At 37.6% G+C, this 12,939-nt stretch overlaps 1 protein-coding gene across 1 annotated transcript; it reads right to left on the bottom strand.

Moving 5' to 3' along the window:
- Positions 1–791: 791 nt before the first annotated feature.
- On the bottom strand, positions 792–12,191 carry LOC101463570 (telomeric repeat-binding factor 2). The gene is made up of 11 exons (XM_004539540.3): positions 11,845–12,191; positions 10,914–11,009; positions 9,028–9,158; positions 7,346–7,432; positions 6,457–6,597; positions 5,293–5,417; positions 4,412–4,945; positions 2,768–2,914; positions 2,530–2,600; positions 2,361–2,404; positions 792–2,013 (listed from the first exon to the last, which is right to left on the bottom strand). Exons 1-11 carry the CDS (start codon positions 11,993–11,995, stop codon positions 1,855–1,857), a joined length of 1,686 nt encoding a protein of 561 aa, XP_004539597.3. The 5' UTR covers positions 11,996–12,191; the 3' UTR covers positions 792–1,854.
- Positions 12,192–12,939: the final 748 nt, after the last annotated feature.

Here is a 12,939-nt window from a genome sequence, read left to right as displayed (position 1 = left end):
TATAACAATACATTGGTCTCAATTTAGAGTAAAAAAAAAAGAAGAAGAAAAGAACTAAATCTTACACTTACTCTTTGAACTCATTGGCAAATCGTATACTCGCAAAACCTCGTGCTGCCACACACTGGACTGGAAGGCGCATTACGCTTTAGACATTCAATTTTAACAGTGATTTTGTTTTTGCATTTTCTTTCCTTTTTTTTTTTTTGCCTTAAACAATTTGTTTTTACACATACCTGATCTAGATTTAACTAACTCTGATTTATCAAGCCCTGATAATCCAGGTTTCAATCCCAGATGAGAAAGCAGAGCTTTCCTACCGCACAAACACCAAGCTGCTACAGAAACCTCGACTAGGCAAACTATCTTGTTGCTGTAGCACTGTACAGTTTTGAGCCATTAAAACCGTTGTGACATTTTAATAACGCCTCATTTATTTTCCTGGGGAGCTTGAATGATAATAATGCAATTTATGGGCCAAAAAATAAAAATTAAAGCCTAAAAATAATTGGTATTGTTTAGAAAGAAATGTATTTGGATAAAAAAAAAAAAAAAAAAGTACAGTAGCAGAAAGTAACATGTTTACATTGTAAAGGCATTATTAACGCAGTTCTTTTGGTATATATAATTTTTTCCATCTGCTACATTTCACTACTCTCCTACTTAAATCTTCATTTTAAGGTAGCTCACTGATATTTCAGTCTACACGGGTTTAATTGGACTACACGCATAAATGAAAATGACAGCAAAGAACGGTTTCACAGAATATGAAAGTGAGACAGTTATCGGAGAAGTGGAGAAAAGGAAACGTGTTTTATTTTGCAGTGTCACTTCTGGAATCTCACTATATTTACTGAAGAGAAAAAACAATGGAAGCTATTAATACTGTAAGTGAAGAATAAAGAACATTAAGGGGCACCTATATTTACCCAGAATTACCAACAGTAATGTCATAGCAGAACTTTGTTCATGTTCATCATTATTTTTAATAGGGACTGAATGATAAAATGTATGTCTCAATATGGGTTTGTGCTTGTAAACAGGAAAGGATTTTTAAATTCCCTGGGCTTATTTTTTATATCTATTTCACTGCATCAGACCTGACACACACACACACACACACACACACACACACACACACACACACACACACACACACACACACACACACACACACACACACACACACACACACACACACACACACACACACACACACACACACACACACACAAAAGGTTGCTCCATTCATTCTTTTTATCGATAGTTTGTTTGGGGGAAAATATACCTGTAGATCTCAGCTAAATGGATATTTTGCTGCTGTCATATCTTTAATTAAAAGGTCTGTTCTGCTTTTCTGAGATCACAAGACTGAGAGAAATTTTTGACTTTTAAAGCTACTCTGTATATACTAAATTGTATCCGCACTGATCACAATGTGGAATTAATCAACATTTGCGTAGCATCCTGATGGGGAGACTCGTTTTCTTCAGTGCCATGTAGTCACAATAGCATACAGAATGGATCCAATTTAAAAAGCTAATTAATGTCACTTAAATTTAGGATTATATGGGTGGGGGGGGGGAAGAAGAGAGACCTTGAATTTTGTCCTTGTTCACTAAAGGGACGTATGAGTCATGTCTTGTAATCCTCTAGGACCCCGTGAAACACAAATGAAAGTAACATTACAGTAACATTACAGTAACATTTTATCCCTTCCTCAAAACAAAACAATCTTTGAGCCGTGGACACTGAACATTTACCAAATCTATAAACAAATTTTTAAAATTATCAATAACTTGCTTAAGAAACAAAAATAAATAAATGGAGATGGGATAAAATGACATTGGTGAGTCAGACGATATTTGACTTCTTCATTGTTCTCCACCTGTCCTTCAGGTTGACATTTGTTCGATCTTTGAAGCCGTAGTGTTCCTTTATCTTACACCAGTTGCCCTCTCCAAATTTTTTGACCCCGTCTTTTAACTTCTGCGTCTCACTCTCTGTCCATTTCTGCAACACAATTGAAAGATTTGTTAGCTTTTTCCTACTGTGGAGAGTCCAAACATTGTTTCAATTGTTTTTAATGTAACTGACTAAAGTGAAATGTCCTCATGTGTACTGCATTATTCATACAGGAACTTACATTTGTATGATGGTTGCAAATGAGTACTTTTTGTGCAAAAGAGGAACAAAATATATATGCTAAACTGTAAATGGAGATGCCTGTATTGAACAAAGAGTTTGACTTAGTGTAATTTATGTAAATAAATTATAAATTAATTATTTATATTTATAAATAACATCCACAGGAAAGTACAGTGACAAGTTAGCTTTGTAGCATGTTTTGCTATACTTACCCTTTTCCTTTGGCCTGAATTTGAATTGGTGCTCATGTCTGAGCCTTTGTAGGAAGGCAAAAAAACAAACAAACAGAAAAACATTAAAACCAGATGTTTCAGATGGCAAACTTGCTTTAGTCTTATTGAATATTTATAAACATTTTATATTTAATGAAGTGTTACATACCGCTCTTGTTAGGGGTAACATACGACTCTTCGCCGCCCTTGCTCTCCTGTGCATCATGGTACAGTCGCTTCCTGTGAATAAGATCCAGAGTGTGTTTTTGTTTGGCAAAATGATTAAGCACAACTACAAAAGATAAAAATTAAAAATGATTAGAACTATTACTCAATCACGCTGGGTGAAATATTCACCCAGGTGTATTCTACCACTTTTAGTTTCTCAGTTACTGGCGTTTACTAACCATTTTAAAAGACGAGGACTTTTCTTTTGACCAGAGTCCTTGTGAGGAGTGGAGGTTGTTTGTCGGACAGGATGAGAAGGTGACTCACTTGGTGAGCTCTCCACTGAAGAGGATGTGGTACGGCTGACGTCCATATTATCCTGATTCCTGAATAAATAAATAAAACTGGTCAAATATCAATCATGTTGTGGACCTAAAGAAGACAATTGGGTGAGTTGTTTTTTTTTTTTTTAGCATCCTACTAGGATTTAGGACTTAATTGGGTGTTTTCTGCTATGTCTAATTGGAAGGAGACCAGGACATGCTGGAGTGATTTGGCTGACATGGTGAAAACAAAATATACCCTCAGAAGACCTAAAACAGGTGGCTGGGGATAGGGAAATCCGGACATCTTTGCTCAGGCTACTGCCCTCATAACCCAGAGCCAGATAAGTAGCAGAAAAATGGATTGATGGTTGTTATTAGTTTTCACATCAAAGTTATTATAAAATAAGTTCAAACATTGAAAATTGACAATCTAGTAACCAGTAACAGGTGAGAAATGCACATTTGGACTTATTGCTTAGTAAACCATCAAACTGCTGTGCTGCAGCATAACTTTCCCTGCTGGATGCAGAGTCAGAGGAGTCAACTCAAACAGCTGAAACAAACGGTTTTTAATGTTGTATATCTACTAAACAGTAACTTTCTCATAACACAGTGGTTCTCAAACTGAGGGGCAGACGTAAGTTGTGGGGCATGGACGAGGCGAAACAATCCGGTCTTTAAGTGAGGACGTGATGAATCCTGCTTCCCGGCCCAAACTACTCTGTGTTTAATAAGGCTGTTGTGTATTTAACACGTTTTAATGCTTTGTATCTTGTTCTATTTAATCTCAAGTCCCTAAAAACAGTCAGTGATCACTGTCGGCCTCTCTCAGTTTTTATTACAGCTAATCATTTTAAATCTGTTTTTAAAACCTTACGATGTAACTGCAGCCCAGCCCATGCAGCAGTATATTAATGACTAACCTCATATTGTGGATGGATTATCTCAGTTGTTCTCCTGACTGACGTTTGGTCTGTTTACAGCATCCTGCCATGCGATTGCATTTGTCCCTAACCTTCGGGAACCCTCACATTAACTTTTTATCGAGTGGAAAAAGGTTAGCGTTCATCCTCCAGCTTCACTGTTTATATGATCGCTAACGATCACGTAGCACATCATTATATACCAGCTAGTCCAACTTCAGTAACCCTACAAAAGTCACTGCTGTTTACTTTTCTGTCTTCATTTATGTCGGAAGTGATAGCTGAGCTGTACGTCTTAATTTTTTCAGAAATCCCTCGGTCAGAACATGGTATATTATATTTAGATGGAAATTAGCGAGCTAACTCCCTGCTAACTTCTAACTCCGTTAAACTTCATAGATTCAGTTTTCATGGATGCCTGGATGTTAAACGTAATTGTTACACCTGGTAGAGCAGCCACACTGATCATTTTATTACAGATGAAAGAATTTAGACAGTTTTTAACTCTCAGTGATGCTGCAGTGATCGTGTGACTTAAGGACCTGCAGCGGAGTTTGGGCCCAGGCACGGCTAATGACGTCAGACTTAACGACCGGATAGCAAAAACATCTTGCTATTTGCTACTTTAACTTACCTGGTGCGAGTTCTGTTGGCTTGAATGCAGCTCTTTTGGGTGGGCGTGGCACCTTTTTTGTCTGTTCCCCGACACTGACGGTCTTTTTCATTAGATGCAGACAGTGTCTGTGGTGTTTTTTTCCTTCTGACCTCAGGTTCCAGTTCCTCTAAAGCGGTTGTGCAGCGTGAACTTGCCTGACTGTCTGGTTCCACCACCAGCCGAGACACAGTGTAGTTCTCTCTTTTACACAGCACAATCGGATTCTTAAAGTGTAAATCTGCCCAAATTGGAGGAATGGCATTTGCTTGTGTTGGTTGGTCTGCTGGGGAAGCTTCCATAGGGCCTCCTGAGTCTCTCTGAAATAACAGTTCCTCCAAGTCCACACTTGTGCACCTCTCTGATGTCATGGAAAGCTGTTCGCAAAAATTTTCTTTTTCCAGCTCCTCTCTGTCTACTTCTTCCTCCAACTGAGCAAATGTTTTTTTATTTAAACCTGTGGCCAGGGATTTGTAGGCCGCTTCTAGCCTGGTCTTCGGGATAAGTGAATGTGTACTGGAAGACAATAAAATACTATTAACACTAGAAAACTGAAAAACAGACAAACAAACATCCTGACAACAAAAAGGTATGTACAGTTAATCTAATACATAAATGTTTTTACATGCATGGACAGTGTGATCACATGAGTGCAACATACAATTAATGCAGCTGCTAATGGTGAGTATTAATATAGTTAATAATCACTTCCAATTCAAAGAAAAGGGAGAATTATTTTTCTTCACACATTTTCAAACTGACTGTTGTTTTGCCACTGATCTTAATAGGCATTACTATGGACATTACATTAACATTAGACATTACTAACATTACTAATCAACTAAGAGAAGGGAAGCGATTACCATGGTACAAACTGGACAGTGGCTATTTGTGAACTAGAGCATGGCTGAGGTTCAGCTTGTTCATCACTTTCAGTTGTTGTGCTGTCTTGATCCACAGGGGTTCTTTCAATGATACGTTTTGCAGCCTGGGATGCATAAACCAAACACACACACACACACACACACACACACACACACACACACACACACACAAATTCACAACAAAGAAACTTCCATGAACAGGATTTCTGAATTGATTACATATGAAACATGGTTTGTTCTTCATTTGAATCTCAATTCTAGTCAAAAGACAATGCACTTAAATTCATAATATACAGCAAGTTGAACCTTTCATGCATTTACTAAACACACTGAGCTATTAGGACTGCTCAAGAAAGCAATCTGATATTTGCAGCCTTAAACATCCTGGTCTCTTCCTCACAAAGAAGAACTTATTATTGATTAATACTAGTATTGGAAGATACTACAAATCAAGGTGTCAGCATATATTATATCTGAGCTGAAAGAGCTGGATCTATGAAATCCTTAATCCTTAAGCAGGAAATTACAGCAGGGATGTACATGAAGAATAGACATACCGGTAATAAAGAAACATATAGAAATCCTGATAATTTTACAAGATGCGCAGGCTTTAAAAAACACCAACAAAAAAAATATCTCCAAAACCCTGGAGACTTGGTTTAGAGCAGGGGTGGGCAATTCCAGGCACCGGTGTCCTGCAGGTTTTAGATCTTTAGATCTCTGGGTCAACACACCTGAATCACATGATTAGTTCGTTACCAGGCCTCTGGAGAACTTCAGGACATGTTGAGGAGGTAATTTAGCCATTTAAATCAGCTGTGTTGGTTCAAGGACACATATAAAACCTGCAGGGACACCAGCCCTCGAGGCCTGGAGTTGCCCACCCCTGGTTTAGAGGGTACAGTTTAATGCTGGACTGCAGTTTAATGCTGTCAACCTCATGTAACAGCAATTTCTTTGCAGATGCACCGGGCAGTGTACATTCCATTTTCCCAACAAGTGCTGAAATGTCTAAATGCAAAGATGGGCCAATCTTGACCCCAAATGTTTAAAAGGACTTCACATTACTTAAAGTTATTCTATTGATTAGTTTCTATAATTAACTAAAAAAAACAAAACATATTTAATACAGAGCATGTATACCTTATGAAGAAGAGGAAGGCTGAAGTGGCAGATCCTCAGGCAAAACGCAAGCATCTCCTCCTTGAAGTGCTGAAAGTTGATTTGCTCAATGACTTCATGAATCTTATTCTTTTTCCTGATGAGACCCATGAATGTTGCTCTCTACAGAAAATGTGAGAAACGTGACATTAAAAATATAATGTGTTTGAATATCTTAGCATGCACCATTTTAATTTTTAAATTGTTTTAGGGATGTAATAAAATCAGACCCAACATTGTTTAACATTCATGTGACAGAAAATGAAAACTAGCCAATGCAGTTATTTGATGGTTTTGTTGTAAAGGGGGAGGTTGGCCACTGGAGGGAGCTGGAGCTAAAAAACAAATGCAGAAAAAGTTGGGGAGGATTCTACAGTGAAATGAGGCTCCACCATCCAAAGATCATTCAGTGATCAGTCAACCCCATCCAGATAATAAAAGGGACACTTATAAGGCATGCAAGCTAAACCAATTGTTTTAATTTGTCTTTTCCACATAATGTCTTCCTGCACCAGCGCTATCATCATATCAGCACACTGATGACTGTGGCTGATGAGGAGATGCAAGATGGGAAAGCAGACTGTCCATTATCCAGTATTTTTATGGCCTAAGCTTGCAAAGCCTAGTAGATCTGAAATGAAATTAACCGTTGTGTCTTTGTCTACACTTAAAAGCTATAAAACGATTAGCAAAAGCTTCCCATCCTGGTTATTTTGTATTACACAGCATATCAACATCGATATGACAATGCTTATCAATTTTTAAACAAGACTTTACAAAATAACTTATCAGTAGGGATAAAGTTACACACTGACTTTAATGTAAATGTTATTATCGTGTAGTGAAAAAAAGGTTTAGCGAGTAACCTCACCTTTCCAATATTTTTGGGAGGAAAGTGTTTCATCAGCACCTCTTCTGCTTTCTCAAACTTACTGTTTTTGATGAAAATCCCCACAATCTAAAGACAGAAATATATTATTTGCTAAACAGAATATAATTAGAAACCACTGTTTTGATTGCCTTTGTAGACGTATGTAAGAATGTAAAAGCTGAACAAGTGCAGATATTTAAAATGTAAAAACAAAAACAACCCACTTAATTTAGGGAGAAGTTGTCTTTGAATTAGAGCTGGGCGATAGAACGATAACGATATGTATCGCGATATAACTTTTACTCGATAGAGAAATTAAGCTATCGCGATAGACTTCGCCGCTCTTGTCCTCAAAAAAAAAAAAAAAAAAAAAAAAAGGTCAGCCAATCCAAATTAAGTAGCGCAGAGCCGAACCAATCACAGCCGCAGCGTCACGTCCGCGTGACTTGTTACGTACAGCACAAGTGCCAAGCCGCACGTGTGTTTGTTTGGGAAGCAGCCAGCGGGTAATGGAGGAAATGAGTGTGCCGACTAGAAAAATCAACCGAGCGTGACCGAAGAGAAAACAGATGATGGTTCCAATGCCGGAGAGATTGTCGAACGGAAGAGCCATAGAAGTTCCGTAGTGTGAAGGTATTTCGGCTATTTCAAGTCTGACAAAAAACAGAGTAGCGTGCACTGTAAATTGTGCCGAAAGCAAGTCTGGAAATACAATAAACTGGTGCATGCGTGACACTGTGCGCCACGTTATTGTTTCGGTGAAATGAATTTCTACAATACTGTTAATTCTACTCTCTGCAGTGTTTAAATGCTTACATATACACACAGTTACTGTCCCTCCACACATACGACTCGGTTCTGCTTCTATGCTGCAGCTTTGTTTACTTTTTCCCCACCGAGGCTTCTAGACTTCTGATTGGCCAACATTTCTGCACGGTTAGGAATCTAGCGCCACCTGCTGCTTTGGCATGTTCATAGCAGCGTTTTCCTTCATTTCTGCCTTTATTGTGTGGACGGGATTATTTTTTAAAACGAAAACGGAAAATCTCCGTTTTCAAAAATACCCGTGTACGTGTGGACGTAGCCTCAGTCTCTGACTGGAAGCGCTAATTCGTCATTCGGCTTTTGTCAGACTAAAGTAACTGTTAAAACTGTTTGAAAAGCTAAGCTATACAACAAGGAGAGATTGAGAATTTCCTTTTAGTTCTCAGTTTATTTGATATTGACAAAAGTTAGTCAGTTTTGTCTGATCTTCTGTAAAACAAACTAAGATTTATTTTTAGAATTAATATTTTGTTTCTAAGTGGAATTGACAATTTAGTCTGTTTTGTTTGTTCTATTTTGAAACTTAAACGCTTTAGCGGCTGCCTTTTGTGTAGTTTGCAATATTTGCCTTTATTTATCTGAAAAAGTCTCATGTTCCTTAAGTACATCTACCCTGTTGAACTTATTATGGGAAATAAATATTTAAATAAAAACAAGCTGCTGATTATTTCACATTTTACTTGTGAGCAACGGCACATTTAAATCTTACAAATATAGTTATTTGGCTTATATCGTGATAGATATCGTTATCGCCTGAAATGAAAAAAACATATCGTGATATGAAAAAATCTCATATCGCCCAGCTCTACTTTGAATGGAAGTACAATAAAGGAATTCAGCTCAAGAGAAATGCTTACCATATCTTTAAGAGAAGAGGACACCTTTTCATACTCCTGCTGTGGGATACTGAATTCCTGGCTTATTTTTTCCAGTAACATTAAGGCTGATTCCAGAGGAGTTGATGGCACATCCATTTCAAATGAAACACCTGTAGGCAAAGACAAACCAATATTCACTGTTGTGTTTATTCACAATATTCGCAGTATGACGAGATGTCAACCTCAAATATGAATTTAGAGAAAGCTGTGAATCAGGCTATTGATTATGACAGAAATCAAACTTAGTTTTGTTATCAAGTATTCTTGATAATCAAGTATTCTATCAATTGAGTAATAATGGAAAATTACATTTGTCTCTTTAATAAGCAATTTTTAAAATATTAAATATTAAAATGAGAAAAAAACAGGTCTTTTAAAATAAACTGCTCATTGAATTCTCTTTTAGAAACGATTTTTTTTGTTTAAAAACCGGAGCAGCTTGAGCGTAATGTTTTTAACACACCCCTGCTCTTAGATATGTTTCTGCTACGTTGTCTGTTTTTAGTTGCAAATGTGAGTGACGCCGTGACAACTGAGCGCTACAGAAGCAGTCCTAGTATTGATATGTCACCAGATGTCCTTTATATACCATGTATACACTCACTGGACATCACTGGACTATTAGGTACAATAATACCAATAAGTTTCAAAAGCTTCTTAATAGAAATTTCTAAAATCCCACCGCAGCAGCTGTAGCGCATTTAGGGATTTGGATATGGTAAAGACTACTTGTGGAATTCAAACCGAGCATCAGAATAAGAATTTCAGCGACTTTAAACATGGCATGTTTGTGGTGCCAGACAGGCTGGTCTGTGCATTTAAGATGTACTGGGATTTTCTCTAACAATCATCTCTAGGGTTTACAGAGAATGGTCAGATAAAGAGAAAACATCCAGTGAGCAGCAGTTCGCTGAATAAAAATTGTCATATTGATGGGAGAAGTCAGAGGAGAATAGTGAGACTATTTTGAGTTGACTCATTCACTCAAAATGGAAAATTCTGCCTGGTCTGGTGAGTCTTGATCTCCGCTGTGACTTTAGCATGTTAGTCCCCAATTCTGTTGTTAGTTGATTCTGTTCATCTGGACGCAGCGTTTTCAGTGGGAGAAACGTTTTGTCAGTCATCCAAGTGACTCCTTCAGTCTCAGCTGACTGCAGGTTTCCCCAATCTTATAAACAGTACATTTGCATAATGACGACTGAAACTAGCACCACCTCAAGTAGTGAAATAAGTTTGACATTTCCACCTTGGTGTTTTACAAACTACTTTTCCTTTGTTGGAAGTTGGGATCTAAAAAGGGAGCTGCTTCACTATATCATTGGAAGCTGACAGGTGGTTCCTGCTCTGAGACATGCCTCGGCTTTTCTCGTTGTTGTCCACACTAGGGAACATCAAGGCATGGCGTTGCTACAACAGTGACATTGTGATATGATACTTTTGTGATATCAGAATATTACATAAAAATGTGTACTGGTATTTAAATAGACATCAATGGATATCATGTCAATATGGACCAAGGAAGGAAAATTATGTGACACAAATAACTGAGGCAGCTCTGAAAGCAAAAGGTGATCAATCCCAGTATAGGCAAGGTGTAACTAATTAAGTAGCCAGTGAGTGTGTAGTCAGACTCTAATCACAAGCTTTTATTATTTATATTGCCCTCTAAATGTGTCTAACTGTGGCATAACTGTGGTACAATGTATTGCAGATTAGTTACATACCCTTTTTTAATCATTTGACAGGTAAGTTATTACATTTTTGCAAATGATTTATTTTGATGCACAGAGCTGTACACTGATGTCGCTTAAAGAACCACAGTAATACTCAGATGTGCCGATCTTGTCGATTAATGTTGAACTCACCAAGGTTTTCACCCTCATTTATCCGGGAGATAAACTGCAACACTCGAAATTTCATTGCGATGTCATCCGTGGACTCCAAAGGGCGCGCCATAATACCTGCAATAAAACAATAAAGAAGCTTCTTATTTCCCCCAAACACACAGAAATTAATAACACAAAATAGCCTAAGTAACTGGCAATAATAGCTGGCTATATGCCCACTTTTTTAACGTCTACTGAGGTGTCTCAAATTGAAGGAATACATAACCGATTTTACTGACTGGCTACAAATAACATTTTCAGGTAATGTCAGTATCATGTTTGTCAGCATTAGAAGTACAGCTACATAAACACTTGGCATTATGACAGTCCTGTTGATACTCCATTATCATGTCACCTGGAAAGAAGTCTATGCCCTAGAAACAAGTTCAATAAATAAATAAATAATTAAAAAAAAACAAACCAAAAATAAGGCGTATGGAGGTTGTATTTAAGAAAAAGATGTCTTTTGTATGGTAATAAAACTATAAATATGTCATTAAAATCACCTTGATTTTTTTCTTAAAAGACACATTTTAGTATGTTGAAAAACCACTACGTGAACGTACATACATGTAAACAGAACTGAAATTGTTCCTTGTGTATATAAAAGATCAAAACAAATAAATAAGAGCAGCCTCGCTCGACATAACAAGACGATGAGTCCGCTTAGTCTCACAACAACACGATTCATGAAATTTCCCCCGTTTATTCATTTATTTTCTGTCAGCTGGCGCCTGGAAAGTTTAAGAGCATGTATTATCGTAACCAAGATAGAAGACAACTTATAAAGGAGCACTAATATTTAAGTCCGCTAACTTGTATTAAGTTTGGTACGAAGTTAGGCAGTTCTGGTAGTACTATAGCTGGTTACGAGCTAGCCAAACTAGTCAAAAACACTGTTTATACTTACAGTCGAGTATATCTATAATGGCACAGAAATCCTCGTATTGTTCATTTTTAAAGAACTCTAAAGCCAAAAAGAAGTAATAATCCACTAGCCAGCCGTTCACGACAGATTCAACGCTCACTTGATAACTGTTTACAGTCTCCTTTGCCGCCATATTCACGTCAAGTTAGACGGTAAAGCAGGAAAGCATTTAGGATGAAGGCGGGGAAAATTTGAAGGCTGGCCGAAAGGCAAACCGGGGCATTTTATTCTCCGAATTTAGTTTTTCAGGCAGCACTTAAGTCACTCCAGTTGTATAAAACCACAAGAGAAACTCATCCAAGACAATAAATATCCCCAAATAACGTTTAAAAATCGGTGAAACTACAACCATGACTGCCAGTCCAATATCAAAAATACAAAATTTAATTAAGACTTTAAAAAGAGTTCTGCCTGAAAGTCAAAATTCAGCTTACAAAACACAAGCGCTTCTTCTCTGAGCCGACGTTGCACTAGCAGGATAGCACTATGCTGCCACCCAGCGGACTGGAAGAATCAGCGCTGTTCTTTTCAAATGTTTTTTACTGCATTACTTGTACCTTGCAAGCATTTTGCTCCATCGCTGCCAACTCAGCACACCTGTACGTTGCTGTAATACTTGCATTACAACAATACTAAAAGTTTGGTGTTCCCCTATTGAAATAATTGCTCTCATTTACATTTTTGTGCATGTCTGTTTCTGGGGAGGGATTCTGAATGAAGCTCAACTGAACTTTGAAGACTTTAAATGCTTAATTATGTAATTACAGTGTGTATTTTTTTGCTGCTGATTTGCTTAGTAGATCTAGAGTTAGTGATGGTGCGTGGGGTCAACCTTTTTGTACAGTGTAGGCAGTACCAGATGGATGGAAATAAGTGGCAGTATTTATTTCTGACAGAAGGAAAGGAGGAAGAGCGAAAGGGAAGGTTTTAGAAGCTATGGTGTATGGTTTGGAGATGGTGGCACTAACAACAAGACAGGAGGTGGCAGAGTTAGAGATTTTAAGGTTTTTGTTGATCGTAACTGGCATGCACAGGAAAAGAAATTAATATATCAGAGGGATGGCTCAGGCTGAGCAT

This window comes from Maylandia zebra, linkage group LG1 (assembly GCF_041146795.1).
Source record: "Maylandia zebra isolate NMK-2024a linkage group LG1, Mzebra_GT3a, whole genome shotgun sequence".
Classification (NCBI taxonomy): domain Eukaryota; kingdom Metazoa; phylum Chordata; class Actinopteri; order Cichliformes; family Cichlidae; genus Maylandia; species Maylandia zebra.
This window is presented reverse-complemented; position numbering and strand designations above follow the sequence as displayed.